At 52.6% G+C, this 25,816-nt stretch overlaps 10 protein-coding genes and 1 non-coding gene across 11 annotated transcripts in view; 5 read left to right on the forward strand and 6 right to left on the reverse strand.

Annotated features, from left to right (window-relative positions):
- GUITHDRAFT_131500 (hypothetical protein) overlaps nucleotides 1-4,285 on the reverse strand; it is a gene marked incomplete at both ends in the record, with an annotated part of 7,377 nt that extends 3,092 nt beyond the window's left edge. The window contains 15 exons of the mRNA XM_005842178.1: nucleotides 330-966; nucleotides 1,163-1,282; nucleotides 1,453-1,501; nucleotides 1,672-1,781; nucleotides 1,941-2,513; nucleotides 2,662-2,825; nucleotides 2,874-2,961; nucleotides 3,045-3,098; nucleotides 3,154-3,213; nucleotides 3,260-3,312; nucleotides 3,366-3,452; nucleotides 3,495-3,770; nucleotides 3,817-3,969; nucleotides 4,032-4,100; nucleotides 4,160-4,285. Of these exons, the coding sequence (XP_005842235.1) occupies nucleotides 330-966; nucleotides 1,163-1,282; nucleotides 1,453-1,501; nucleotides 1,672-1,781; nucleotides 1,941-2,513; nucleotides 2,662-2,825; nucleotides 2,874-2,961; nucleotides 3,045-3,098; nucleotides 3,154-3,213; nucleotides 3,260-3,312; nucleotides 3,366-3,452; nucleotides 3,495-3,770; nucleotides 3,817-3,969; nucleotides 4,032-4,100; nucleotides 4,160-4,285 (2,619 nt within the window). The remainder of the gene's footprint in view (nucleotides 1-329; nucleotides 967-1,162; nucleotides 1,283-1,452; nucleotides 1,502-1,671; nucleotides 1,782-1,940; nucleotides 2,514-2,661; nucleotides 2,826-2,873; nucleotides 2,962-3,044; nucleotides 3,099-3,153; nucleotides 3,214-3,259; nucleotides 3,313-3,365; nucleotides 3,453-3,494; nucleotides 3,771-3,816; nucleotides 3,970-4,031; nucleotides 4,101-4,159) is intronic.
- A 649-nt stretch (nucleotides 4,286-4,934) lies between these two features.
- On the forward strand, nucleotides 4,935-6,341 carry GUITHDRAFT_131501 (hypothetical protein; the record flags this gene model as incomplete). Its single annotated transcript, XM_005842179.1, has 6 exons — nucleotides 4,935-5,027; nucleotides 5,080-5,175; nucleotides 5,221-5,381; nucleotides 5,636-5,699; nucleotides 5,749-5,846; nucleotides 5,906-6,341. The coding sequence occupies 6 exons, from the start codon at nucleotides 4,935-4,937 to the stop codon at nucleotides 6,339-6,341; spliced, it is 948 nt and encodes a 315-aa protein (XP_005842236.1).
- Nucleotides 6,342-7,076: 735 nt separating this feature from the next.
- On the forward strand, nucleotides 7,077-8,658 carry GUITHDRAFT_99040 (hypothetical protein; the record flags this gene model as incomplete). The annotated part of the gene is made up of 9 exons (XM_005842180.1): nucleotides 7,077-7,311; nucleotides 7,360-7,450; nucleotides 7,501-7,672; nucleotides 7,724-7,804; nucleotides 7,865-7,981; nucleotides 8,029-8,198; nucleotides 8,247-8,394; nucleotides 8,451-8,525; nucleotides 8,587-8,658. The coding sequence occupies 9 exons, from the start codon at nucleotides 7,077-7,079 to the stop codon at nucleotides 8,656-8,658; spliced, it is 1,161 nt and encodes a 386-aa protein (XP_005842237.1).
- A 238-nt stretch (nucleotides 8,659-8,896) lies between these two features.
- Nucleotides 8,897-11,297, reverse strand: GUITHDRAFT_160413 (hypothetical protein). The gene is made up of 16 exons (XM_005842181.1): nucleotides 11,012-11,297; nucleotides 10,883-10,963; nucleotides 10,587-10,835; nucleotides 10,456-10,539; nucleotides 10,364-10,407; nucleotides 10,242-10,308; nucleotides 10,170-10,214; nucleotides 10,055-10,087; nucleotides 9,954-10,004; nucleotides 9,887-9,912; nucleotides 9,759-9,825; nucleotides 9,358-9,702; nucleotides 9,243-9,310; nucleotides 9,139-9,197; nucleotides 9,055-9,093; nucleotides 8,897-9,006 (listed from the first exon to the last, which is right to left on the reverse strand). Exons 1-16 carry the CDS (start codon nucleotides 11,084-11,086, stop codon nucleotides 8,945-8,947), a joined length of 1,395 nt encoding a protein of 464 aa, XP_005842238.1. The 5' UTR covers nucleotides 11,087-11,297; the 3' UTR covers nucleotides 8,897-8,944.
- Nucleotides 11,298-11,442: 145 nt separating this feature from the next.
- On the reverse strand, nucleotides 11,443-12,332 carry GUITHDRAFT_149742 (hypothetical protein). The gene is made up of 3 exons (XM_005842182.1): nucleotides 12,306-12,332; nucleotides 11,665-12,235; nucleotides 11,443-11,617 (listed from the first exon to the last, which is right to left on the reverse strand). The coding sequence occupies exons 2-3, from the start codon at nucleotides 11,845-11,847 to the stop codon at nucleotides 11,561-11,563; spliced, it is 240 nt and encodes a 79-aa protein (XP_005842239.1). The 5' UTR covers nucleotides 11,848-12,235; nucleotides 12,306-12,332; the 3' UTR covers nucleotides 11,443-11,560.
- A 1,414-nt stretch (nucleotides 12,333-13,746) lies between these two features.
- On the reverse strand, nucleotides 13,747-15,180 carry GUITHDRAFT_149743 (hypothetical protein; the record flags this gene model as incomplete). Its single annotated transcript, XM_005842183.1, has 14 exons — nucleotides 13,747-13,881; nucleotides 13,944-13,966; nucleotides 14,025-14,101; nucleotides 14,150-14,225; nucleotides 14,272-14,314; nucleotides 14,366-14,431; nucleotides 14,489-14,508; nucleotides 14,561-14,598; nucleotides 14,651-14,698; nucleotides 14,746-14,778; nucleotides 14,829-14,901; nucleotides 14,956-15,028; nucleotides 15,084-15,120; nucleotides 15,164-15,180. 14 exons carry the CDS (start codon nucleotides 15,175-15,177, stop codon nucleotides 13,768-13,770), a joined length of 735 nt encoding a protein of 244 aa, XP_005842240.1. The 3' UTR covers nucleotides 13,747-13,767.
- Nucleotides 15,181-15,753: 573 nt separating this feature from the next.
- Nucleotides 15,754-17,002, forward strand: GUITHDRAFT_131505 (hypothetical protein; the record flags this gene model as incomplete). The annotated part of the gene is made up of 7 exons (XM_005842184.1): nucleotides 15,754-15,786; nucleotides 15,833-15,874; nucleotides 16,027-16,158; nucleotides 16,206-16,313; nucleotides 16,380-16,454; nucleotides 16,555-16,645; nucleotides 16,836-17,002. 7 exons carry the CDS (start codon nucleotides 15,754-15,756, stop codon nucleotides 17,000-17,002), a joined length of 648 nt encoding a protein of 215 aa, XP_005842241.1.
- Nucleotides 17,003-17,990: 988 nt separating this feature from the next.
- Nucleotides 17,991-19,941, reverse strand: GUITHDRAFT_160415 (hypothetical protein; the record flags this gene model as incomplete). The annotated part of the gene is made up of 12 exons (XM_005842185.1): nucleotides 19,917-19,941; nucleotides 19,435-19,472; nucleotides 19,305-19,369; nucleotides 19,152-19,262; nucleotides 19,060-19,101; nucleotides 18,969-19,017; nucleotides 18,893-18,927; nucleotides 18,795-18,839; nucleotides 18,644-18,730; nucleotides 18,540-18,590; nucleotides 18,254-18,370; nucleotides 17,991-18,041 (listed from the first exon to the last, which is right to left on the reverse strand). The coding sequence occupies exons 1-12, from the start codon at nucleotides 19,925-19,927 to the stop codon at nucleotides 17,991-17,993; spliced, it is 702 nt and encodes a 233-aa protein (XP_005842242.1). The 5' UTR covers nucleotides 19,928-19,941.
- A 285-nt stretch (nucleotides 19,942-20,226) lies between these two features.
- Nucleotides 20,227-20,298, forward strand: GUITHDRAFT_t1. Its single transcript has one exon. It is a non-coding gene; the product is annotated as a tRNA-Gly (tRNA).
- A 266-nt stretch (nucleotides 20,299-20,564) lies between these two features.
- Nucleotides 20,565-23,119, reverse strand: GUITHDRAFT_99045 (hypothetical protein; the record flags this gene model as incomplete). The annotated part of the gene is made up of 12 exons (XM_005842186.1): nucleotides 20,565-20,690; nucleotides 20,739-20,835; nucleotides 21,059-21,171; nucleotides 21,232-21,273; nucleotides 21,387-21,760; nucleotides 21,808-21,961; nucleotides 22,005-22,085; nucleotides 22,222-22,345; nucleotides 22,426-22,531; nucleotides 22,583-22,764; nucleotides 22,815-22,873; nucleotides 22,916-23,119. The coding sequence occupies 12 exons, from the start codon at nucleotides 23,117-23,119 to the stop codon at nucleotides 20,565-20,567; spliced, it is 1,662 nt and encodes a 553-aa protein (XP_005842243.1).
- A 1,534-nt stretch (nucleotides 23,120-24,653) lies between these two features.
- GUITHDRAFT_160416 (hypothetical protein) lies at nucleotides 24,654-25,699 on the forward strand (the record flags this gene model as incomplete). The annotated part of the gene is made up of 5 exons (XM_005842187.1): nucleotides 24,654-25,205; nucleotides 25,284-25,323; nucleotides 25,382-25,454; nucleotides 25,497-25,523; nucleotides 25,633-25,699. The coding sequence occupies exons 1-5, from the start codon at nucleotides 24,993-24,995 to the stop codon at nucleotides 25,697-25,699; spliced, it is 420 nt and encodes a 139-aa protein (XP_005842244.1). The 5' UTR covers nucleotides 24,654-24,992.
- Between the last annotated feature and the right edge of the window lie 117 nt (nucleotides 25,700-25,816).

The following is a 25,816-nucleotide window of genomic DNA, read 5'->3' on the forward strand; positions in this document are numbered from 1 at the left end:
TCGGCCTCAGGATGCTGATCCCAGGATAGGATCGGACATGTCGGGCATTGTCTTGTCGCCTGTCATGGTCACCGGGGTGGCCTACCTAGTCCCTGAGGGTTTAGTCAAGTTTACCGTTCGCAAAATGGCGAAAGACTTTCTCCACGCTACGCATACATAGGACTACCGATTTCCAGGATGTCACGTGGCAATGTCCGGGCGGACAGGGGGGCAGGAGGACAGTAGAGAGGAGGGGATGGGAGGAAGGAGGATAGAGGAGAGGACGAAGAGAGAGGAGAGGGAGGAGGGGGAGGACGCGGGAGAGGAGCAGAAGCTTGAGAAGAGCAAACCTTGCTCGCTGTCTTCATGATGAAAGATGACTTGGGATGAACTTTGTTGAGGATGTTAACAACATCGCCCGGGGGTGTGCAGACACAGACATAGTCAAACTTCAAGTTTACAGCCTCCACGCCCAAGGCCGAACTTCGACGCCGATCGCCCGGCATGCCACTGCCACCTGCTCCCTCCTCCTGATCCTCCTGCTCCCTCCTCTCTCCCTCTGTACCTCCGTTGTCCTCCTGCTCCTCGCCCGCACGGACATTCCCACGTGACATCTTGAAATCGGTAGTCTTATGCATGCGCAGCAGCGCGAGGGCCTCCGACGTCCTCTTGCCACCCGCGATGTCTTCCTCGTTCCCCATCATCTCCATCCTCCTCCGCTTCTCCTCCCCATCACTGCCCTGCTCCTCTCCCCCCCGTTTCTTCGGGGAGGAAGAGACCAGCTCGACCTCAAACTTGTCCTCTGCAAAATTCCTCCTCACATGGCGCACTTGACAACCCCGACGGACGTCCGACCCCTCCAGCATCGCATCCACCACCGTCTTCAGCTGCGGTTTCCCCGCAAACAGCAGCGTGCTCTCCCCCATCCCCCGCGACGCCTGCGCGCGCTCAAACCCCCCTGGATGAGCGAAGCGATGGAGGTATGGCCTGCATGCTACATCAATTCCCTGCTCCCAGCTCTTGTCTTGCTCTTCCTCGTTGTCTATGTGATCCATTCACGTCTCCTTCATCTGCTGTTCCTCTCACTCGCGTCTTTCCTCGTCTCCTCTCTTCCCAAATCATTATTCTTCTATCCTCCTCCTCCTCCTCCTCCTCCTCCTCTCCTCCTCTCCTCCTCCTTTACCCTGTGATGTCGAAGTCTCCGATGCCGCTGCTTGACTCAGTGGACGTTGACTCCAGGAGGGCGCGGAGGTTGTCGACCGCTCGAGCCAGCTGAACGAGCTCGGGGCCAGACAAGATGCCCCTGAAAGTGCATGAGCCATTGCCGGGCAATGCAAATGCAGCTGAGAGGTGGACTAAAGAGAAGGAGGAGGAGGAGGAGGACAAAGAGGAGAAGGATTGGGGGGGGAGGAGGAGGATAAAGAGGAGGAGGAGGGGGGGGGATCGTGGTGGTGATGGTGGGCAAGTCGTTACTCTTCTTTTGCTCTTTGGTAATCTTGCTCAGCGCGTTGAAGCGCGAGACCTGTCTTCACGTCAGGATGGAGGAGGAGGAGGAGAGGAGGAGGAGAGGAGGAGGAGAGGAGGAGGAGAGGAGGAGAGGATGAGGAGGAGGAGGAGGAGGAGGAGGAGGAGGAGGAGGAGAAGGCGAAGGAGGAGGAGGAGGAGGAGGAGGAGGAGACTGTGGCTGCTTACCGGCATCGGAGGGAGTCTCAAGCATGCGATCCCACATGAAGCCGGAGATGCGATCAGCATGAGGCCCTCCGCTCAAGCTCTCCCCGTCCTTAGGCCCCATACGGATGTACCTGTCACAGCAGATGAGAAGGCGGGGAGAGGGAGAGAGGAAGATGAGGACGAAGCTGCTGCTCCTGCTGCTGCTGCTGCTGCTGGTGGTGGTGGAAGTGTTGGTGGAGGTGTTGATGGTGGTTGTGATAGCGATAGTGATGTTGATGAGATTTTCTCACTCTCGTGCAGCTGACAGCACGTAGGGGTTCGACAGGTTGAGAGGAAACGCGTCAAGCCTGTAGCTCTTTCCCGTCGTCTCCGTCATCCCGATGGCTCGAGAGGACCCGAAAGGGACGACGATCCCTTTTCTCACCCACTTGTCCACCTGCTCCCTAAACTCTCCTCCAACCGCGCTGAAGAAGCGGCAGCCGGAGAAAGAGTGTCCTCCACCAATCTTGTGCTTCACGCTCCTGACCCTCCCCCCTGTCTCCTCCCCGGCCTCGAAGACCGTCACTCGGATCCCAGAGTTCTCTCCCTTCCTGCTCAGGTACGCTGCGCACGAGGCCCCCGCTATCCCTCCTCCGATCACCGCCACGTGCACCAGGCTTTCCCTGCTGGGGGGCCGGCGGAACTTGGGATGGGCGGGAAGGGAATGAGGGAAGTGCTCATACATCTCGTCGCTGATCAGCACATCCTCCCTTGCGATCTCCTCTCCTGCGGGTGGGCCTCCCCCCATGCCCTCCCAGTACTCCGGCGGCTCCTTCCCTTGCTCAACCCAGCGGACGCTGATGTACTCGTTCACTTTGATGAGCCTGGACGGGGAGGAACATCAGTCCCTAGAGCATGCGGCCAAGGAAGGGGATCAGCAGCAAGAGTAAGGAGAGGAGAAAGAAAACAAGAAGCGGAGAGGTATACCAAGAAAAGAGGGGGGTCAAGGGGAGAGGAAAAATCGAAACTGACCTGCGGACAAAATTTCCCACCCAATCCGCACAAGCGTCCAGCTCAAACTGGTTGGAAGTTCTTCCCACCCAGACCCAAAGCAGCGAGTCTCTGAGCTCTAGGAAGGAGTAGGAGGAAGGATCCTTACGAGGGTCCCCGGAGGAGTTGAGGAGGATGAAAGTGTCCTACGAAAGTGGATAAGACGCTGGCCACAGCTCGTCCAACAGACTCACCCCGCTGTTGAGCGACTTCCACGTGGGGCTCATCCACTCAAGCCGAACGTCGAGAGCTGCTCCTTTGAATCTTCCCAGCTTCCTTCCCCTTGATAGACACGTCATTCGACAGCAGGGAACTCTCGTCAGAGGGCATACGTCGGAGGAGGAGGCTGGATTGATTTTGACAACCTGTACGCCAAGCTCTTGTTCCAAATGTGGTTGACGTTCGCTTGTATCATGCACCTTGTCTTCATGGTCATTCTCTCGTTCAAACAGCTCGCAGCTTCATCTTCATCACCTTAGTCCGGTCAGGTACCAATGCTTCCCACCCTCGTCTCTCCGCAGCCTTAGCGTGAACCTGTTCTCCCGTCACCACAGCACACGTCCACGACCCTTGCCATGACCTCCCCTCGTTCAGGTTGACTGACATGGCATTCTTTTTTGTGTTCCTTGTCAACTTGACAATGTCGAACTCTCAGACAAGACAAGGAGGGTGAAAGCAGGACAGACCTCCACGTTCTCTTCAATGAAGTTGAACGAGAATTCCTCCATCTCCTCGAAGTGTCCAGTCCACAATGCAACGTGCACTCCAGTGACCTGCTACAGGTGAACATCCCTGACTCCGTACTCCAGCGTTACCGACACTTTGATGTCAACACCTTCAGGAAACTCTTTGGTGGACGGCATCGGCATCCCTTGAGTGGGGCGGTCGCCGAACCCGGAGTTTAAGTCCGCGTTGCCGATGTTGTCTTTCTCGGCTTTGTTCTTCTCTTCTCTCTTCTGTGACCTGAAGTTGAGCTCTGCCTCCAGCACCTCTCTGAGTTTAAACTTATGCTCCACATATTCATCGAGCGTTGGGGCCCTCAGTTTGGCGGCAGGGATGAAATCAGGCCTTGATGCCATCATCTGCTGATGCTGCTTCAACGGTTCAGACGCGTCTTTACCCCAACAGAAGAAGGACCATGAGATCTTTCAAGTGCGATTCAGAGTTGGTGAGTTTCAAGCAACGTAGAACTCCTTCCTTGCCATCTGTGACGTAGTTTGCTCCGAGTTTGTGATCGTCCGCATAAGCGAACAGCCATGCATTACGCAGGTTACAAGCAGCTGCTTGCTCCTGTCAAGATATCAGGAGAAAGACGATGTTGCTCCACTTGCTCAGATGGTAAGAGGCGGCACCTGCTCTGCTTGAAAGTAACTTTTTACCTCAGCCCCGTCTGTATTGGAATCCGGGAAGCCCACAGGCTCCTTGGGTGACGTCAGAGTCTCGCAGCACCGCACGCTTATCGTCTTGAAGTCTCACTCACCTCGCTCAGGGGGATCTCCTCGCAGAACTCGTACAGGTCTCCTATCTTCACCTGCCAGAAGCTCAGGCAGTCCCCGATACCAACGGGTGGTAACCATGAGCTTGGCACGGCGATGACGCCAACCATTACCAATGATCATCCTCCTTGGCACAGGCTCCTTCAGACGTCACTTCCTCTCCTGCTCTGCTGCTTCCCCGCTCCCCTCCTGAGCAACCATGGCCAGTCTTGATTGCTCAGTCCATGAAGGATCCCAACAACGGGTCAAACTTGTCAACGGCAGGTCAAATGGCGTCTCGCTAAAAACTCTAAAAAATAGAGTAGGGTGGGGTAAATTCAGTACGGGTTAATTTATAAATCCAGACAACAGGAAAGTATCGGGTAGGGTAGTCTTGACCTGAGGAATAGGTACATCAAAGAATGAAGGGAGCAGTGGGCATCCATGGCAGTGATCGAGCAGGACCAAGGAAGATATGCTGGCGCTTAGGGCAAGATGCATGTTTGATGCGTCTAGCGACAACTCTGATGTATCCTAGAAGCATGTTTGATGCGTCTGGCGACAACTCTGATGTATCCTAGAAGCATGTTTGATGCGTGTAGCGACAACTCTGATGTATCCTAGAAGCATTTTTGATGCGTCTAGCGACAACTCTGATGTATCCTAGAAGCATGTTTGATGCGTCTAGCGACAACTCTGATGTATCCTAGAAGCATGTTTGATGCGTCTGGCGACAACTCTGATGGTCATCGCTGAGATCTTTCTTTGCAGCTTCAAAGGATGTCGGCCGCCTTCGAACTTGCCCGCACCTCAGAGGAAGAGCGAATTCAGGACCTCTCCATTTCCAGCTCGATCAAGACCTTGCAGGGCCTGGTGCTGCAGCTCACCTCGCACCTGTGAGCATCGAGGTCTGACATCTTAGCAGACTTCCACGATCATTCCGGAGGCGAAGAAGAAACAGGTCACAGCTCCTCAAGAGCCCTTCTTCGGAGTCGGACTTTCCGTGTCTCACAAGACTCTGGTGAGTGAAGGCGCAATGCTACGTGACTTGACGTTGTGTGCTCAGCAAGTTGAGGATGTCGTGCAAGGCTGGGCCTCTGCAAGCTGCGGGCTGATCTGCGTCGGCGACCGGCTGTTGTCTATCGATGGGAGGGAGGTCGAAGACATTGAAGATGTCAAACGACTCATACCCGGGAGGTTGATAGCAACCCTAGAGCACAACAAGATGTGAGCGCGTGTCAGGTTGGGAACGTATGTGATAGTTGAGCTCTCGCGCATCGAGGGGGAGTTGAACAAAACATTCAAGGTACTTTTCGGACGTGTCAGCTCCTAAGACTTGTTGACACCCATCCAGGTCGAACTGATGCGAGGGAATCCTACTTTTCTGGAGGTTTATGAGAAGCATGGGCAACTTCTTTATCAAAACGAGAAATTGTATGTGACTTGTTGTCTGCACGGGTTGACGAGGATGGGATTATCAGGACAGAAGACTTGGAAGACCTTGCGGTTCGGAGCTCGCAGGAGATCTCCGCGTTGAAGTCGGAGGTGACATGTGCTTGCCTGCGTCAACTTCCCTTGATCACTGCACGAGAAGATCGAGCGACTGCGATCAGAACTCCGTTCCAGTCAAGAAGCCCAAGGCCGAACCAGCCTTGCGTGCAAGTCCGCGATCGCTGAAATGGAGCCTCTACGGTAATGCGTTACTCGTGTCCGGGGCCCTGATGCTGGGATGGCTGACGTTGTGCGCCCAGCGATGAGGTCTGGAGAGTCTACGAGACCCTCGCGAGAACTCAAAGGGAGCACAACGAGCTGAGCAAGTCCATCGACAGTTACAAGAAATGCCTTGAGTGCGCCCGGCACAGGGGGAGGGAGGACAAGCAGTTTGTGTACTACAACGAGATAGGAGAGATGCTGTTCCAGCTGGGAGACTACCTGGGGGCCATCGGCAGCCATTCACAAGCGGTGGACATAGCGAGACGGACAGCGATGGATAAGATTCAACTGACAGACTGTCGGCTGAAGATGGCGTTTAACTACATGAGATTGAAGGAGTTCAAGACTGCCCAGGATCTGTTTGAAAGCTGCCGTGAGGATTACGTGATGCTGTATGGCGAAGACCATCCCAACGTGGTCACTACCAAAGAGCAGTTGGATCTCTCCATCAAGTCGCAGCCAAAAGAAGAATGACTCAGTGTTGGTTCTGGGATTTTAACGTTTGATACAATACTCCTCGCTCTTTCTTTGAAGTTGTTTTCCAATTGCTGAGAAATCACCAGAATCGTGAGTGTTCTTGCACCCTTGTTACTTCACTGACACCGAACCATCGCCATCCTAAACTTTGATTCACGATTGTACGTAAAACCGAAGCACGATGGTAGCGTCAGTGGAGTTTTCTTCTACTTTGTGTTTTAGACTGCAATTCATTAGAGATCTTCTAGATTCCTTGCTCTCAACTTCTTCTTGTTTCCTTGCGCTCAACTTCTTCAAGATTCCTTGCTCTCAACTTCTTCTAGATTCCTTGCTCTCAACTTCTTCTAGTTTCCTTGCTGTCAACTTCTTCTTGTTTCCTTGCTGTCAACTTCTTCTTCTTGTTTCCTTGCTCTCAACTTTCATCATCCTCTTCTCATTCAGATCACCTTCCCTCCCTTCCCTCTCGCCTCCTGTTCCTGCCGCTCCTTCCTCCCGTGGTTGGCACTGGAACCACCGGTAGGATCGCATGGACGAACAAGTAGGGGAGGAGGGTAGGGGATGTGCTCAATACCGTACCCTCTGTGATGCCTATCAAAAGATACTACCCTACGTATTTCCGGGATTTGTACCCTACTTTTCCCATGAGAGGGTTGGTGTCCGATGCAACCACCCCTAATATGTAGCTACCCTACCCTCTATCCCCCGTCTCGTCTCCGAAGCCGCTTGCCTGCCATGTACGCGGCGTTTCCCCGCGGCTGGGAGAATGCGCAGATCTCCTCGTCTCAGCGCTCCTCCATGCAGTCGTCGCAGATGTCTCTCTCCCAGCACTCCTCTAGCTCCTCCCAGCTCTCTGCCCAGCTCTCTGCCCAGCTCTCTATGCATCGAGACTCCCGCGACTCCCGCAGCTCCCGCGACTCCCGAGGATCTCGCAGCTCGTCGGAAGGGATCAGGATCAGCGGAGCCAACGGTATCAGCTCACCTGCCACTATGCTCACATTCTGATGCAGCTGCGCAGAGATGGCTGGTGTTGGGATCTTCTTCCAGCAAGAGCCCATGTCCGGCAGGGTGTACGTCGCCAGCATCGTTGAGAATGGTTCCGCAGACAGGTCTTCATCCACGACCTTCAGTGGGACCTCTGAGTGATCTGACTCAACAGGTCGGGAGTCATCAAGGTGAATGACGTCATCGTCAAGGTCGACGACGAGGACGTCCAGGGGCAACCGCTCTCCACTCTCAGGAACCTCATCCTCGGCAGGCAGGGTACCTACGTCGTTCTTGCGTTTCGCAGGATGACAGGGACAGAGCTGTACTACTACGATGTTGAGCTGGTGAAGAAGCGAGCGAGCGAGCGATGAGAGCTGCTTGACTTGATCTTCAAGGTGAGGGGAACCCCGGAGTACTTCGAATCTTTGAAGAAGAGCCAAGCTGTGGCAGAAGAGAAGGAAAAGTTGCTGGTGCAGGTCTGTGAAACTTTGGGAGATGATGCATGGAGAGCTGAACTGATTGTGATGGTCGTACAGGTCAGACAACAAGAGCAAGACATCATCGCCTTGCGCCATCAAAACACTCAGATGCAGCGAGGGTCTGATATCAGCGAATTAGATAGTCTGAAGCGGGCGATCGCACAGAAAGATGAGGTGTAGGAGTTGAGGATTGATTCATTCGATCGCTTATGTTTGTGCAGGAAATCAAAGGATATAACGAGGCCATTAGCAAACTCTCAAAGCCTGCGGCTTCCATGTCTCCGACAGCAGCAGAAAACAGCTTCTCGACCTCGAGCATGCGATTGGAGAAGGAGCGGTTGAAAGAAGATCTCGTGCAACTCACGAGAAAGCTGGAGATTTTGAAACAAAGGTGAGGCCCTCATTGCTTCCAACCCCTTGTTGAGTATCAGCCTGCTAGATATGATGAGACTGTGAAGCAAAATCGGGAAGAGGGCAAAATGATGCAAGCTTCGATCGAAGGCGAGATAACTGCAGCAAACTCGTTTTCACACAGCCTCGACAACGAGAATGACATGCTGTCAAAGATCAGGGAGGAGCGGAATGCGGTTCGTGCACTACTAGTGCATCCCTGCTGCGATCTCAGTTGAATCCCGTCCCACAGATCAGCCTGCACGCGTTCACTAAGGCAAAAGAAGGTTGTGTGCTGTTGAAAGAAGCAGAGAGCAACAGTCAGAATGTAGTTCATACTCTCCAGGCGAGCTGTTGTATCCGTTGAAATCGCAATGACACTGCAACAGGAAGCTCTTTCTAGCCTTGACATGATCTACGCACAAGTATTCGCATCCCTGGGACGTGATGGTATCAAGTGATCAGACGAGAATGGTTTGCTGGGTAATATTGCCATCTAATATGTGTAATGCACACTTGACCCTCTCACTCTCTACAGAAAGAATGTCAACATCATTCGTTTAAGTTGAATGTTGCTCCGAGTTTAGCTGAGTCGTGATGAAAGATACCGATGCAGCAATCACATGCATGAATACTATGTCAACATTGGCGAGCAAAGTTCCCTGTCATTAATTACATGTGATAAAAAAGAAAAGCCAGGACGGTATGATACATTTATTTTACACTCCACAAGAAACACAATCTCTGTCACAGCACAGATAAATATCGATTCTTCTTCGACTTGTGCGTCTTCGTGCCGTTTGCATTTGCTGCATGTGAATAGTCAGCATCAATCGGTGAGTCGAAGGGTTTGCAACCTTGGCTTCGGAACATCTTGAGGGGTTCTGTTCGCCGCCCTAAGAAACAAGAGTGAGGAGGGAGGCGAGCGAGCAGGGCTTGACCGGGTTGAACGGCAGGAATATGAAACTGAGCGAGGCTGCTCCCGTTGAGAGAAGAGCCCCTGCTAGAAAGGTTAGGGGCCAACCACTGGACTATCTGGCGAGACCTCAAGTTATGGATGGGAGGAGCCGAAGTCGATCTGGCATCAGGTTGAACTCCAGCAGTGATGGTGCCCTGTGGAAATCTTGAGAGGATCTCTGAGAGAAGTTCGATAGAGTTACCCGTGAGTACTGATTGTTCCAAATGTTCCTAACGTCTTCATCGTCGTCCGGCAGAAGAAAACTTGGATCTGTCTGCTCCATCTGCTTCCAGGACAACGAGCTGTCCTGAGGTGTAAGCTCGTCCTTGCTTTGAGACTGGAAGCTCATCTCGCCATGCGCTGCTCCCCTTCGTCCTTGCATGTTCCCCCTTCCATCCTGGGCCAACCTCCGCTTGTCTACAGCTGGAAAGACATGCGGATTGCTGTGCTCAGGCGTGATGGAGCTCTTTGCGTGCATCGCTCGCTTCTTCCACGTCTCTGTCAGGCGGGTAGCATTCTGTACCTTAGAGTGCAGAGACTCTATCTCCTGGTGGGGGCAAGTGAGTGCGAGAGGTGGGGTTCAACCACGAGGACGGCACAAACCGATTCGAGGGTGAGATTCTTGTCTCTCAGCCTGTCGGTCTCTTGCGACTTCTTCCGGTACATGTCCCTGGAGACACTGTCACGCGATGATCTCTTCACAGAGCCGACAAGTTGAGAATGGCAGCCACCTTTCAGTCTTTGCGTCCTTGAGATTCTGAAGCAACGTCAGGCTGGTACGCAAAAGAGATGGTTCACCTGGTCTAAACTGGCGCATCTTTCCCTGCTCTCGAGCAATTCTCTCTTCACCTGCAGAAAACGATGACAAAACTCAATGGTCAAGCTGCTGCGGTTGACACCTGAAGAAGTTCTTTCGTCTGAAACTCCAAAGTCTGCAACGGTACCGTAAGAAACGTGCGGTCCAAGAAACATGGTTGCACTTTCCTGCTGTGCCAGTCCATACTCCAGCTTGACCTTGCTATGCTGCAGCTCCAGCTTCATTCCGTTTGTCAGTGTCGTCTACACAATCTCAACACATGCACTCACTTGTTCGAACCTGTCCATCAGCACAGATATGTGCTGCTGTCGTTCTTCTTGCTCACGAATATTGTTGCTGGGAGGAACATGACGATCAAAAGAGCCAACAAAGCTGAACCGTATCAGATCACCTCCCCGCCGCTTGATTCTTCTTCACGTCATCTGACCCAGCGTTCTGCAAGCGCACAGTGACCATTCTATCAGGACCGATCGTCCTCTCTACCTCCGCAGACAGTTGCCCAGTGACATCTTGCAATCGTTGTCGGAATTCTTTTTGCAGTTTGATCTTGTGTTCAATCAGACTCTCCTTCGTCGAAGGGTGAGGAAACTGTTTGACATGAAACTAAGAGGTACCTTGAGATTCTCCATCTCCTCCCTGTGCCGAAGATCCTTTGACTTCATCTCGTCGTGTACCCTCGACACTTCTTCTTTGAGAACTTTGTTCTGCTCCTCTACCACTGCATAGACTGCAAGCTGGTCTTTCATTCTCTTGTTCTCTAGGATCATCGTCGTGGCCTGGTAGTCCATCTCTGCTCTCATACTGATGGACTCGTCGAACACAATGCCCAACTCGCGCTCATGTGCATTGTTTTCAAACAATACCTGCAGGTAGTCACGGAAACAACACAGTCGGGAGCAAGCAGCCTTACTTGCCGCTTGAGCTCCTCCAGCTCTTTGTGCGCCTGCTGAAGAGTCGCAGTCAGCTGCTCCACTCTAACCTGCAGCTTCTCCTGCTCGCAGACGGGTCAGCAATTCAGTCAGAGGTTGGTTCGCAGCACCTTCTCTTCCCGCTCATGCACTATGATGTCCACCAGGATGTTGCTGGGATGTGCTTTCAAATCTTCCCCCTCCATATTTATGGTGATGGCCGCGATGCAGCTAGATCGACAACTCGTTCGCCACCCTTTTCAAAGATCGCCGCCTTCCGCATTCACCACCATCCTCAACATCTGCTGAACACGAACAAGGAGCCTCCACCATCATGGTCCCTCAAAATCATCTGCGTGCATGGCGTCTCAACCCACCGTGACCTCTCGTCCTCGCGTTAAACGCTCGCTGCCTTCGTTTCCAACACAGCCATTGCTCCAACGGATCTCCACCGACCCGCCTCACTGAAATATCAGAGACAGCAAATGGATAAATAGCAGGTCCGTCACTTGAAAACAAACGACGAACGCACCGCTTCGGATTGTTGCTGTGGGACTTTATGAAGCATTTTCATCTTTTATCGAAGAACATTTATGTGCACCCCACCCTCCTCCTTTTTCCCTACCTCACCGGTACACAGTGAGAAGAAGACAACGATTCGCATTGTTGCTGGTGCGGTTTCACGCATGTCGATCACCGCGTTGCCCTGCAAGTTCACTCGGAACGGCGACGGTCACCTGTGGTACTTTCAAGGCGCAACAATCCGAAGCGTTGCAGTACTAACAGGTGGTAAGATCTGCCGCAGGGTGTTGAACCCGCAGGCTGATATCATTGATCTTGTGCCGTTCTCCTCCCACACGGTCACCTTCGAGCTCATCAAGCCTTGTCCCCAGCCACCTCCCTGTTGCGAAACTTGCCAGGACTCCTCGCCATGGGTTCCGACTCTCGGACTCACTCCTACTGTCATGAGGTGTCACGTACGGTATCAAATACATGACCGACTCATCATGCGGGACTTTGATCAGGTTGCTGCAGGACTTTTGTAATCCGATAAAGTTCATCGATATTGTCCCACGCATGAGGGACTTTCATGAAGCAACAATTCCAATCGTTGCGTTTCGGACGTGAAACAGCTTAAAACGGTGCCGTGCAAGATTTGCTGTGAACGCGGTTGAGAATGTTTGTTGCTCTATTGTTTTGAAGCATCTTGTACTCTTATGATGATGAATCATTTGATGTTTTCCTGTATCAGTCTTCGTATGCTAAGTCGCCTTGACGAAAATCCAGGATGATAGTAGGTTGCAACGGTCGTGAGGTGCAGCCGCAGTCGCGATCAGATGCTTGAAGTTCGCAGCCTGAAGGACCGGTCAACATCGTACTGAAGGTTAGAAGAAACAAGGGACAGCATGATACTCAGTAGCTCACTTGCAGTCTCCTTGCTCAGCCATCCTCGTCGACCACACGCTGAGCGCCATGAAACATCAGCACTCTACTGGCCGCAACTGTGCTTTGCCAGCTTCACCAAGGTACCCCACCCTCCAAATCTCCATTCATATCACCCGTGTGTAGCAGAATTTGACGAACGCAACGTTTCGGATTGTTGCTGTGGGACTTTTATTGGGAGGGACTTCGTTTTCCAGCGAACATTTTGTCTCTACCCCTACCCTCATAATTGTCATCTTATGTACCGGTATTGAATTGACAATGAGACAACGTTTCGCATTGTTGCTATCGTTGGATCTCTGGTGGTCAAGGACATTGAGGGACATTTGTTGGTCCTGCACTGCAGCAACAATCTGAAGCGTTGCCATTTAGACACATCAACACTTCCACCGCGCGGAGATCACTCACTCTGCCGGCCCGGCCTGGCACTGCGGCAACGCCCGGCCCGCCGATCATCATACTCGGCCCGGCCGGGCCGGGCGGTGTTTTTAACTTCAATTCAGTGCTACTCAGTACTTGCCGCTTAACTTGATGTACGGTAGTAGGCTACTTTCAACAGTGACGCGGGGTAGCCCGGGCCCAGGCTGAGGTGACCGTCACGTAGTCACGTAGTGCCACGGTGGTGACCCGGTACGGTAGCGGCGAACCCGCCCCGGCGTTGAACCGTGGCCGCCGCGCACCGTCACTGACCGTACCGTACCGGACTCCTCACGAGTCACGCCGCCGCGGCCGGCCGCCCAGTGCCAGTGCCGTGCCACGGTGCCGCAGTGCGGCAGTCACTGGCATCCGCCGTCCGACCGTCACCCGTCGGATCAGCCGCTCAGACTGAGCTGTCGGTAACGGCAACTTGCGTTGCATTCTGAACCGGCTTAGTATCCGCTGACTTCGGACGCGGGCGTAAAGACGATATCAAACTTCAAACCGGGAGTGCAGGCGGGCCTGACCGTCCCGGACAGCCCCAGCCTGATCCACTCAGGTGACTCAGTCGGCCAGCACTTTGACTCAGACGGTGACTCAGCCGAGTCAGTAAGAGGCTGAGAAGCGACGAAACCGTCAAGGCGTGGAAAATGCGAGTCGGAAGTGCGCTGTCACTGATGCGGGGAGCAAAGCCTGGCCCGGATATAACTGCGGCAGTGCCAGGGTCGGGGTGCATCATCAGTTCAGCGCCGAGCTCAGCCGTCAGGTCCTGTATCTGACACGTCCTGGACTGTCAGAGGAGCACGGTCAGCTGCTTGAACGCGCATCAGAGGAGGCATGAAGAGGGGGACCGGGACCCAGTCGGCCCATGCTTGAAGACATGAGGGGGGAGGAGAGCGATGGGAGCGAGCAGGAGGAACTTGAGTGACTTACCGACAGCAAGAGGAAGAAGGTCGTGATCGGAGTACCCAGCTTGTGCGCCTGATGGGATAGCAAGAAAACAGCGACTCAAATGGAACAAGAACACTTAGTGATGTCGAGGACCGTCAGAGTGAGTCCCGCAGAACTCTAGATGGTACGACGCGAAGTAGAGCAGCAGCGCTCCAACGCATGTCCACTGGCCCACGGCTCCGTATGATATCTGCGGACTATACTTGAGCCCGGAGGGAGGGAGGGAGGGAGGGAGGGAGGGGAGGACTGGACCTCTTCAACGGTTTTCTTGGGACCTGTCAGTTAACATCGTCAGCATCTTCCCGCAGCCAGGAGCGGGTCAAGGTGCTTCACCAACTGAGGAGGCTGGGTGAGGAATGAAAGCAAGGAAGAACGGGGCGAGCATAAGGAACGTCAAGACCAACTTCAGTCTGCTACATCTCGTCAGTTGTAGCCATCCTCCTTCCATCCCTGCTCGCCTCTTTGAGAAAGTCGAGGAGGGGAGGGCATGGGAGCGGAAGAGCAGGATGTCCATCGTGATACAGTGAGCATAACCTGCCAGTGAGCATAAGATGCGTTTCAATATCAGCTCCAGCAGTACCAGCCAAGAACAGCACCAACGCTCCAGTCTGATGTATCATACTCTGCGCTCCAACCGGTTGAGAGATCTGCAGGGTACAAACATTCGGCATCACCTGCGCTCTTAGCTCTGCCTCCCTCTTGATGACATCGAAGATGTTCGATTGCAGAGGGATGGTCGCCTGCAAGACTCACCGTCATCTCCTCTCCTCGCTCTGCTGACTGCATCGAGCATGTACTTGCACTATCAGACCCATTGCTGTGCAACGAGAGCGTAAGCCCTGCTCACCTCTCCCCACCAGCATCATCACCTGCAATGAGGGAGAAGTAGTAGGAGATCTTAGCCAGACTAGACAGCATGTGAGTGAGCGCTCTTGTTCATCCATCTTTGCTCGTCATACCACTGGAGGTGTGATTCTGCCCGCCACAGGAAGGTGTCCTTGGCATACCTATCAAGTCTTCTCAGATGCTGCGTCGATCGCAACACCAAGATCACTTGGCTGAAACACAAATTCCTATGCTGGTCAGCCTGCGCAAGTTCGCTATGTCAAGAGTACAGGCTCGACTGACACCCATCACCAGAATCCTGCGAGGTATAGCCATCTTTCCGGAGCTAGCGCGCCATTGAGAGATATGAATGGAAGCCACATGCCTCATACACAGGGTCAGCACCTTGTCGAGAGAGGAGGGGGCGCGAGGGCTCCACCTTCAGGAATGTGATTGTTCAGCACAGCCAGCGCGTATGTTCCAAATAGCGTGACTAGTCCACAGACCAGCGACTGCGAGCGAGCATGGAGTCACTTCCACCATCGTCGCCGCATGCATGGAAGGAACCACTGAAGGAGCGAACTTGCCGTATCTTCTCACAAACCTGCTGCATGTCAGCGCGAAATCAGTCATTGTCGTCCGCCTACATGTTGAGGTGCATTTCCTTGCGCCCTTTATAATCCCAAGTGGGTAGGGTTTCAAGAAACAGGGGTACTTTGAAGTTAGGATATGGGGTTTAAATGTGAGGGGGGTGGTACATTCGGAGGGTGGGGTCCAATTGAAATTTCGTTCTTTCTGTGGAATGTTGTGGCGGCATGAGGAAAGTGGAAGGAAGGAGGAGGAGGAGAGGGGGAGGGGGAGGGTGAGAGAGGCAGCAAGCTATCGCATCTCCTAAACACCGAGCTAAAAACGATGAGGGGTGAAGTGATCAGGCTCGGGTTGATCCTTTTCCTTGGGCTGGTTTCCGCATCAGGTATGGCCTGTGCCCTCCTCTCCTCCTCTACCTCCTCCTGCTCACGGGGAGCTGCTACTCGTAGAACGATGCGAATCTCCCAACTACATGAAGACTACAGCATCTTGGAGGGCACACATGGGCACCAAGAGCCCATATCAACTGAATCACACTGCAGTCTTTACTACGCCAGGTTTTGATTTCAGGCCCCCAACGATGCTTACAAACGTGACGCAGGGACAAAAGTTGCAGAAGCCCCTATCGTATCTGAAGTAGAAGTCAGAGATGGAAGACCCCATGAGAAGACCCTCACTCCAGGTATTGGCAGGGATCGACCAACGACTCTAATGTGTGTCTGGGGCAGGCGACAAGCAGCACGGCGGAGCGAGCTCGCGCAGCTTGCCAGGTACAAGAGAAGCTAGCAGGAGCCATGCTGAGAGTTTCCATGTCTAGCGCCCAAAGTGACGAGACCAAGGTTCCAGTCGATGAGGGAGGACGTTCCGAGATCCGAGGTCCGCGGCCTCCCTGTCTCATGCTGGCCTTGACACTCTCGAGAAGCGTCTTAGCGAGGACTCGATCGTGGAGGAGCTCACGGGGAAGATGAAGGTCACCCGTGAAAGGCTGCAGCTGAGGAGAGAAAATGACACCTCCTCCCTCTTGTCTCCTTACGTTACCTTGACCTTTGCTCAGGTCCGCACGATGAGGTTTTGGATGTTGAAAGTGACCATGCTCTGCAGACTTTGGACGGCAGCATAGCAACGCTCGACAGACGCCCGTTGGAGATCAGCTGCAACGAGTCCATGGTCATGACCCACCACCTGCGATCTGTGCATGATTGCATCCTGGTTTGTTCCGAGCCTGCATCTCACGTGCTCCCTCCTCCCGGTCTGGCCTTGAGCCGCGTTTGACAGGTCGGCATTGGAACGGTGAGGAGTGACGATCCGTCTCTGACTGTCAGACTTTGCAATGGGAGCAACCCGAAGCCGGTGAGCTGCTGTCTTCAACCGCTCTCCTCAGGGTTCAATCTGTACTTCAGCCCACCTTGAACTTGTTCTCCTTCATATGTCGTGACTTCACTGTCATCAGGTCGTTCTGGACCCGAGACTGACGATCAGGAGAGACTGCCGGCTCTTGTCTTCACCTGCTTGTGTCAGGCCCATCGTTGCTTGCTCACGAGGTTTGCTTGCCTCCTACAATCTCACCGCCTTCTCCTTCGCCTCTTCCCTTTCTGTCCTCTCCTAATTGCTTTACCTCCCCCAAGAACAACAGCGCCGCCCTCTCTGCTCTTCCCCCTCCCTCTCTCTCCCTTCACTCCGCCCTCTCTATTCTTCTCCCCTCTGCCCTCCCCTGCTCCTTCTCACTTGCAGCAGACCTGGTGAATTCTTCTCGAGCGGTCGAGCTTGAAGCTCTAGGGTGTACAGTGATGGGCTGTGAATTGCAAGCCAATGGACATGTAGATCTTGTATCTGTGCTTTGCGGACTTGCTTCCCTTAGGATGAAATCTGTGATGGTGGAAGGAGGAGCACAGGTTTGATTTCCTTGCCTACACTCTTTCTCTCTCCTCTCCTCTCCTCTCCTCTCCTCTCCTCTCCTCTCCTCTCCTCTCCTCTCCTCTCCTCTGCTCTGCTCTGCTCTGCTCTGCTCTGCTCTGCTCTGCTCTGCTCTGCTCTGCTCTGCTCTGCTCTGCTCTGCTCTCCTCTCTGTTTTTCACCCTCAATCTCCTCCCGATCCCATCCTTCCCTGCCTCCTTCCCCTCACTCCCGTCTCCCATCTGCTTTCGGTGCTTCTGTCTCGTCCCTGGTTCTCAACTTCGCTCAGGTCATTCGCTCGTTCCTCACATCTCGTCTCGTCAACTCTGTCATCATCACCGTCGCGCCCAAGTTGGCAGGAGGATTGTCAGCCCTCAGCAGGCCGCCCCAAGTTGAAACGTTTTCATCGTCAGGAGATGTGAAGGGCAGGGCAGGGCACGGAAACAAGGAGGATAAGGGGGATCATCAACGGGAGCAGGAAACAAAGAGCAAGCGCTTCTCCTTTCCCCATCCTCGTTTCATCAGGAGGGCATGGCAAAAGCTCTCTTGCGGGGCAAAGCAGCTACTCGACAGACTGTTGCAGCAGGGGGAAACCAAGGTGAGGGGCATAAGAGTTGACCTGCTCTGATTCTTGTCCACGTTAATGTCGTAGCCTCATTGTCCTCTTCTCCTTTCTCTTCCTTTCTTTCATCATGCTGTCCTCTCCTCCGATGTCGCCCTCTCAGTTCCAACAGGCGGATGATTCCTCCAACTTTGACCTGCTGACCCTCCGAGACGTGCGATATGTGCAAGTGGTGAGAGTTTGTTTTGACTTGTCCATCATCGCAACTCACTGGAATGTGCAGGGAGTGGATATGATTGTTCACGGCACTTTGTCATGATCCTTCTTCCCAGCATTCGAAAACTAAGATCTTTCAGATGTGCTCTGCACGTTTTCAAATCTTCTCATCGTTGTTTAACAAATAAAAATCTCGTCCTCCACTCGTTGAGCACTCACGAATTCTTCGACATGAAATTCTTCACCTTCTCTATCGCTGCCTGGACCTGCGGTAGGTGAGAGGACTGCAGCCCTGCGACTAACACGCTCCACCTCTGGCTCCGCTGCAAACTTGTTGGCCGCTGACGGATCCTTCCAAACACGTAAGTCACTTACGACCTCCCTGCTGCTGCTGCTGCTGCTGCTGCTGCTGCTGCTGCTGCTGCTGCTGCTCCTCCTCCTCCTCCTCCTCCATTCTCCACCATCACCACCTTCTCACCTTGAGAACTTCTTGCGCCATCCGCATCACCTGCATGAAGATGAGCGGGGAGACATGCTGGCGGATGAATCGGAAAGTCACCGTCGGATTTCGCAGGGCCTGCAACAACTCTTGATCCTGCCCAGAGTCATAAGACGAAGAGCCGGCAAGAAGAAGAGCGGAAAGAAAGGAAAGATATCGAGGGGAGAGAGGGCAATCGAAGGAAGAGGGGATAGGATAGACTGGGAGGCAACCAAACACGGAGGTACAAGGGAGTGACAACAGTGGGTGTTGGGGTAGAGACAACCTGAAGGATAGCCTGAATCTTGTCCTTGCTCATGATATTCTTCATCATCTCCTGCATCATTCCCGACATCACTCAGGGAGGTGGGAGTATCGAGGCGACGTCACCGGATCAAAGATCCTCGAATCCTTCTTGTTCTGTTGAGCCTCCTCGGCATTAACTTCCACCGCAGACTCCACGCCAGCCTCCTTCTCCTGCAAGCATCTTCTTCACCCCCCTCGTCGATGTGACAGTCGGCACGTCTCGTGACGAACTCACATCTTCTGCCTGCACTTCTCCCTCTCCTACCGCCTCGGCCGCGAGCTGTCCGCCTCGTTCACGCCAGTCCCACATGGAGCCTCACAACTTGACTTCACCTGAAGGCGAGCCTCCACAAGTCGAGCAACAAGATCTGCAGTCCAGTCACATCCTGATAGTCCGCCAGCTTCCCACCTTCTTTCTCGAAGCAATCATTGAACGACACCCCCCTTGTCACCAGCTCCTGGTCAACTAGTGAGGACGTGAGAGCGCTGTGACTGACAACCTGCTTGATCTCCTTGGTGCTCAGCGCTCTTACGCTCAGAACCTGCAACACGCTCCTGTAAGATGCAAGACAGACTCGACAAACTGTATCACAAGCTGGTCATATGCAGAGAGGACAAGCGGCTCTTCATCGTTGGCACACATCCTTGTCTTGGTTGAGCAAGCTCTGAGACTTGCGGGGCCTGGGTGGCATGTTGACAGCTGCTGCAAAGGATGAGAGGCGGGAGAACGTGAAGTAGAACATACTGATGTAGCTCTCAGCTGTACCGCTGGAACCGTAAGGAAACTTTGAGTGTTCTCTACAAGAAATCCTGTGAAGGAGTGAGGTATGCAGAAAACATCAAGAGGATTGAATGTTTCACTATCACTTACTGACCTGCGGCAAAAAGAAATGCACAAAGCCAGAAAGAGATTCTGTATTCAAAATGTTATACTTTTACAAGCTGTTTCTCAACAAGGCTATTCATGGCCTTTTTCAAAGCAAACATTTGGGAAACCAAAGCATAATCCTTCAAAGCAAGTGTAGACGTCTTGGATATGCATGCGATCATGGTCAACCACAAAATTTAAAATATAATCTCGATCGGATGATTTCAGAGCAAGAAATCGATGAACTTGCAAGTGAGTTCAAGGGGTGGGAAGCAACGAAAAGAAAAGAATACAAGGCTCATTAGAGGATTCAGAGCTTCTACAGAGGAAGAAGAGTTGGAGCAGACAAGGAGAGGAGAGGAGAGGAGAGGAGAGGAGAGGAGAGGAGAGGAAACAGAAACGAGCAGGAGGAGGAGGAGGAGGAGGAGGGGCGGGCGTGCAGGAGAGGCGGAGGAGACGGAGACTGTGGATGGTTCGGGGGCCGCTAACCTTGACATCATGCCCGACTGACTGCGAACCCCACCCTCGTGAATTGATGGCATTTGGAGGGGTGTGATTCAGGTTCGGGGTCATGAATGTATTATTAAAATATAATAAATTTCCAAAGGCTTCAAGCTTTATACGGAGTTCTGGAAGCGTGGTACAGATTTGCTCTTGCTTATTTATATTTAGATCATTTCAGTTGTATCAGGTTTGACAAAGCTATTGGTACCAGAAGGAAGCATTTCGTACTGCACCAGTACGAAAGACGAAGGTACCAGTCAGATTATATAAAGCCTTCTGAGCCAACGTGCGGCAAGCGTTCGTAGTGTAGTGGTTAGCACATCAGCCTTCCAAGCTGGTGGCCCGGGTTCGAGTCCCGGCGATCGCAGACTTTTTGCTCTGCCACGCTTCGTCTAACTCTTTTTACTATCTCAGTACGGTCGGTATCATACGCCGGAACCGCCGCTGAACTTCCGAACATTGAACTGAGTCAGACTAGCCAGGGACTCAGGGGCCTGCACTTGAGTGTGCAGCTGCTACTACGGCCGCTGAATGAGAGGCGGGCGGGGCCCCGAACTTCCGAAGGGCCTTGAAGTTGGAATGACTGTGAGGTATTTATTACAGGCGAACTCAACCGTCCGATCGAGCCTCGGATCATTCCATGACGGTATCTTGCGCATCGTCGGCCTCTACATGGCAGCAGACTATGTCCACCTGGAAGGGACATGGGACGTGGACTATCATGCTGTCTTGAGAGATCCCGGGGGGAAGCTCGCCGCCCTGCTCTCACCCTGTCAGCGGCAAGGCTCAGCACACTGGAGGATGCACCTGCATGTGAGGCTTGACTCCTTGCATCTCAGCTAGGACCCTGGCCTCAATCTTTTGCTCTCTCGCTATGTCTTCTTCCATGTGCCTGAGGTTCAGCCTGGAGTCACGGAGAGGGGCAGGAGATGTGGAAGGAGCTTGAGGAATCTGGGGTTAGGAAGGCGTGCTGTGCAAGATTGTGAGATGGAGGAGGGGAGGGTGGGGGAAGAGGAGGTGGAGATAGAGGAGGGAGCTGCAAATTCCAAAGGTTGGGAGAGGAGGGCAGGAGAGCAGCAGGGGAGGGAGGGGGGACGTAGGACGTATGTTGAGTGGACGAGAAAGACCTGAACTTGAGCTCGAGTTCTTTCACGCGAGTCTCAACGACGGACTTCCTGATGTCTTCGGACTTGATCTCAGAGATTCGGTTCGTCAGCTTCTTGGAATCCTTTATGTAGTGCTGCCCGCACGTGAGTTCTTTCACTAAGAGCCGATCTCCCCACAATCTCCTCCTTCTCACCTTCTGCCTAGCGAGGAAGTCGCAAGTGGATCTAAATATTCCCTGGCAAGGAAAACGTCAGGAGCTTTCGCGGGAGAGGAGAGGGCAAGTTGAAGAAACAGGATTTGTCAACGGAGCCACAAAGTAGCAAAGAGGATCTTGAAACAATCCCCTACCACGTTGGGCTGGATCTGCAAATCTCGACACTCTTGCTCGAGTTGATCGCTGATGCTCGTCCGCAGCATAGTCCACTGCTGGTGGAACCTCTCCGCAAGCTTCTTCCTCGCTCGCATGTGCTCGTCACCCCCCTCGCTGAGTTTGCTCAGGTCGGACCAGAAGGAAGTCTGCTCGATGGATCGCGGCACGTCAAGAGCTTTCCAAAACAACGGGCATCTCACATTCGTCTTCTCCAGGATCTGATACTCGAAGGGAGCCCCGCGATGGAGGTTCGGGTCTGTGTGGCACGTGTCGTCTGAGGAGGAGCCCTTCTTGGGGGGTGAGAGGTAGAAGGTGGAGTCAATGGCAAGGCTGCAAGGGAGAAGGCTCCGCCCTGCCCCCCTTGTCAAGGCTTTCTTGGTCCCCAGAGCTTCACTTTACCTGCACTCTGCTTCTTCAATCCCTTGGGTTTTGCCTCCTTCTCCTTGTCAGCCTTTCTGCCCTCCTCGGAGACACGCGGCTTCTTGAGCAGCTTCTCGACCTTCTCACTACAAGGCAGAGGCGAGCTCGCTTCTCTTCGGGGCTTCGCCATCACCTGCAACGAGCAGTGAGATGGGCAGGTGATGAGTTGTTCTCACCGGCCGCCATTGCTGCTCAAGAGCTCGATCGAGCCTGGCAAGAGCTTGATCCGAGACGTAGGAATTCCCGTTGACAACAATCTTGAATGTAATGGTCAGAGAAATTGAGACTTTCGCCCCAAGAGAGATGGTCCGAAGTGGAGTTCTCGAGGAACAGCAACAGCAAGAACCAAAGTATTGGCGCAAAGGGAGAAGGCAGTAACGAATCAATTCTCACTTCCAGTTGTCCTTGCGGTCGCATCGCAGCAATCAGCGCATACACTCCATCGTCGCGAATGTCATTGTACCCAAGATACAACTTCTGGAGAGTCACATTCTGTGATAAAATTTCTGAAAGGTGCCTGCAAACAGAACATAATAAGGATGAAATGCTCCTTGTGCAACCATTTTCATCGCAATTTCCTCCACAACAAACACCCACCTGCATCCGACATCCGATATTTGATTCATCTGCAGGTCCAAGTGCTTGATAGTCTTGTTCTTCAAGAAGAGGTCACGGATCAAAAGGCATCCCTTGTCCCCAACTCCTGTTACATCCATCCCCTCAGTTCGTCCCCGCCAGTAATCCGCTCCCTCACCGCATCCTTCAAGGTCGAGTCTCTCGGTCGAGGTGTTGTTTGCGAGAGCATCACATAGAGAGTTCAAGCTCACGAAGGGGATGAGCGCGGTGATCTTCAAATCGCAGCCTGATTCGTTGTTTTCGATCCTAGCAAGCAGCTGCGCTGATACTTTGGTCGCAGTGGTTCTGCTCGTCCTGGGCCTGTCGCACCCACATCATTTCCGCTCTTATCTTGAAGGAGATATTGATACTTTGAAGGAGCTGAATCCTTCTCGCTCAAACTCTCTGATCTGCCTTCTGATTCCCTTGCCTGTAATCGAGTCAGCTCCCACGTGGATGGTAACTTCCCAACCTCGTCGAATGCCAGCTTCCTCTTGAGCTCAATTTCTTCGTTTTGGTCTTCGCCATCGAGATCTTGCACGTCCAAGACGGGCATCGGGGTAGAATCAATGCAGTCATCCATGGTTTTCTGTTGTCTTTCCATCGAGTTGCAGGCTGACGTAGGAAGGGAGTGTTGTCGCTCCTTCGCATCTCTGGGCGCAGGTGTGCTAGCCATATCGACGGAATACACCTGCATTATTTCAGGATCGTTGAAATAATTGAGAGTAACACAGCTTCTAGAGTTTCTGCATCCATGGGAATGAAAGGAACGAAATTCATGGCAAGCTCAAAAGGGCCGAGCATGGAGGATAGCGGGAGCCCACATGTTCCTTTATCAGCATCTATGATCCGTGCCTTAACCCCCCTCCAGTCAGGCTCCTCCTGACCCCCCGTCCTCCTATCCTTCCTTCCCATATGCTCAACCATTGCTACTCCTCCCCTGCCACCCTGCCCCTCCAATGCGCGGGAAACTTTTGAACTGTATTTTAACCCCCTCGTTTTAGCTCATTTTTGGGGGTAAGGGTGGTCCGTTAGTGCTTCGGAAGTGAGGAGTTGGCGAAAGAGCATCAAGCGCTCGAGTGCAGCAGCAGCAGCAGCAGCAGCAGCAGCAGCAGCAGCAGCAGCAGCAGCAGCAGCAGCAGCAGCAGCAGCAGCAGCAGCAGCAGCAGCAGCAGCAGCAGCAGCAGCAGCAGCAGCAGCAGCAGCAGCAGCAGCAGCAGCAGCAGCAGCAGCAGCAGCAGCAGCAGCAGCAGCAGCAGCAGCAGCAGCAGCAGCAGACCACCACCACCAGCAGCAGCAGCAGCAGCAGCAGCAGCACCACCACCACCGCCACCACCACCAGCAGCAGCCAAGGAGCATAGACGAGGGGGGACTGATGATGGAGATAAGCATAGGTGGGCAAGGAGCAGAGAGTCGCGAGTGTGAGAAACTATGCAGTTGGCATGGGGAGACACGTTTAGTGGGCCGAAGATGATCAACATACATTTTACACATGGCAACATGTTTGAAGGTGCAGAAAGAGCGCTGTAAGCTGCCAAGTGAGGGCAGTAATGACAAAGTGTGAAAGAATATGGTAGAAGTGAAAACGAGTGGGAATGGGAACGAGGTTGAAGAATATGCAAGGCTCCGCTGTGTACAAGTTGATAGAAGGCTTCATTGATTGCAAAAATAGATCAGGCCACATGAATAGATCATTTCACATATGCACAATGATACCGAACAACAAACCTAACACTGCATGGGGAGAACGATACATACATCTTGATGAATGATATTGTTCAAAGAGGACTCGTGTTGTTCAAGTCAACACATCTGATCTCTTGATCTCCGTTTGTGGGGCGATACTTCTCCGAAGGCGATGCTTCGTGTCAAAGCGATCTACCACCACTTTATTGTATTCCAATTGACTTGACGACTTCATTGTGAAACTATCTCCAAACTGCCTGTGCACCTGCAAATGCAAGCAACAACAATGTCGAAAAGCATTGCAAGAAGTTGATCTTCCCTGGATTGCATAGCATGAAAATATCATGATTCTCGGCTTTTGTATGCAGCTAAACCATCATATATGAGAACGACACATTCAGATGCCTCATGTAATGTTGTAACGGTTCTTTCGTGTCACACAACTGATCATCTACCTGGCGATAATGATGTTCAGATTTCTTCTTTAGGGTAATCTTGTGCAGGGCATAAGTCAATCAACATCTAACTCTTTGTGATGAATTTATTGATACATTCGAATAGCCTAGTCCTTAATAAAATTACAACATATCACATGGTTTGCGTGCCAACCCCACTACTCTAATCACACAGAATTTCGACGTACGATGTCTGCCTGGATTTCCGAACCAATGACTCGATTATAGAGTGCTCTGCAAGAATGATTTTCTTGAGAAAAGTGAGTCTTATTCAAGAGTCTTACACTCAGCTTTTGATACTTCTCAGGTGGACCGAGCTCACACGAAATATCTTGGGTTGACTGTGGATAAAATGTAACAGGGCCGCAAACTGCGCATGGCCCTGACACTCCGTCGTACGCACTCCGGATGGAATCGGTATTTACAACAAAGGATGGCGCGATCGTATGGCATGGAGTGGCCTCTGATCCAGTCTGTTTTGCATTTGCTCGCAAGTCTTCGAACATCTTTCCATTGGAATTGCAGATTGGCACGGAGACAAAAACTTCGCGCAACGGGGAAGAGACGATAGACATGTTCCAAGAGACTGAAGACGGAGAGGAGGAAGCGAACTGCGAGCAGGTGAAGAGCGCTGTGCAGGGAAGCGAGGAGGCCCGGAGGGACGGTTTTGTGCTGATCCAGTTTCAACTGTTATTATAGGAGGGCTGCGCCTTGCGAGCTGAAGGGGAACAATCTAGTGGTTGTGTCGTTTAGGAGACGAAAATGAAACATTTCGCCTTTTTACTAAACACTTATAGCGCACGGGAGCGGTGCTGAGCTCCGAAATGGCACGGGAGCTGATCTCGGGGTCTCCGACCCCCAAAATTCACCGTAAGTTTGAGTGTTTTTTTACACAAATACGCGCCATGACAGGTCACTTCCGGGTTTGGTACTGGAACGGTGCAATCTCGAGACCTCGGCTACTTCTGGTCTATTTTTCACAAATATTTCAAATTTCGCCTCTGTATTTTGAACTTGCATTGGAAGTATTTGAATGATACCTTAGCAGCAAAGAGTCGCTCGGAGCCTCACAAAGCAGACCAAACGGTACCGAGTGCATCTCCGAGTTCAGATAGAAGGAGGAGGGGGTGGCAAATTCCCTAAAATGCAGGGGTGGTTTCTGTCATCAATTACATTACTACAGCGTCAAGAGACGCCGACCAAACCGACACGACGGCCCCATGGGAGGGTGT

The sequence above is a fragment of the Guillardia theta genome (genome assembly GCF_000315625.1).
Source record: "Guillardia theta CCMP2712 unplaced genomic scaffold GUITHscaffold_1, whole genome shotgun sequence".
In the NCBI taxonomy this organism is placed as follows: domain Eukaryota; class Cryptophyceae; order Pyrenomonadales; family Geminigeraceae; genus Guillardia; species Guillardia theta.

Coding starts and splice junctions, on each gene's coding strand:
- GUITHDRAFT_149742 (XM_005842182.1), bottom strand. CDS start 11,847: ATGACAGTAGGAGTGAGTCCGAGAGTCGGAACCCATGGCGAGGAGTCC. Junction 11,618..11,664: donor TGCGGCAGATCTTACCACCT/GTTAGTACTGCA, acceptor AAAGTACCACAG/GTGACCGTCGCCGTTCCGAG.
- GUITHDRAFT_160413 (XM_005842181.1), bottom strand. CDS start 11,086: ATGGAGGGGGAAGATTTGAAAGCACATCCCAGCAACATCCTGGTGGAC. Junction 10,309..10,363: donor AAGAATCAAGCGGCGGGGAG/GTGATCTGATAC, acceptor TGTTCCTCCCAG/CAACAATATTCGTGAGCAAG. Junction 9,703..9,758: donor AGAATCTCACCCTCGAATCG/GTTTGTGCCGTC, acceptor TGCCCCCACCAG/GAGATAGAGTCTCTGCACTC.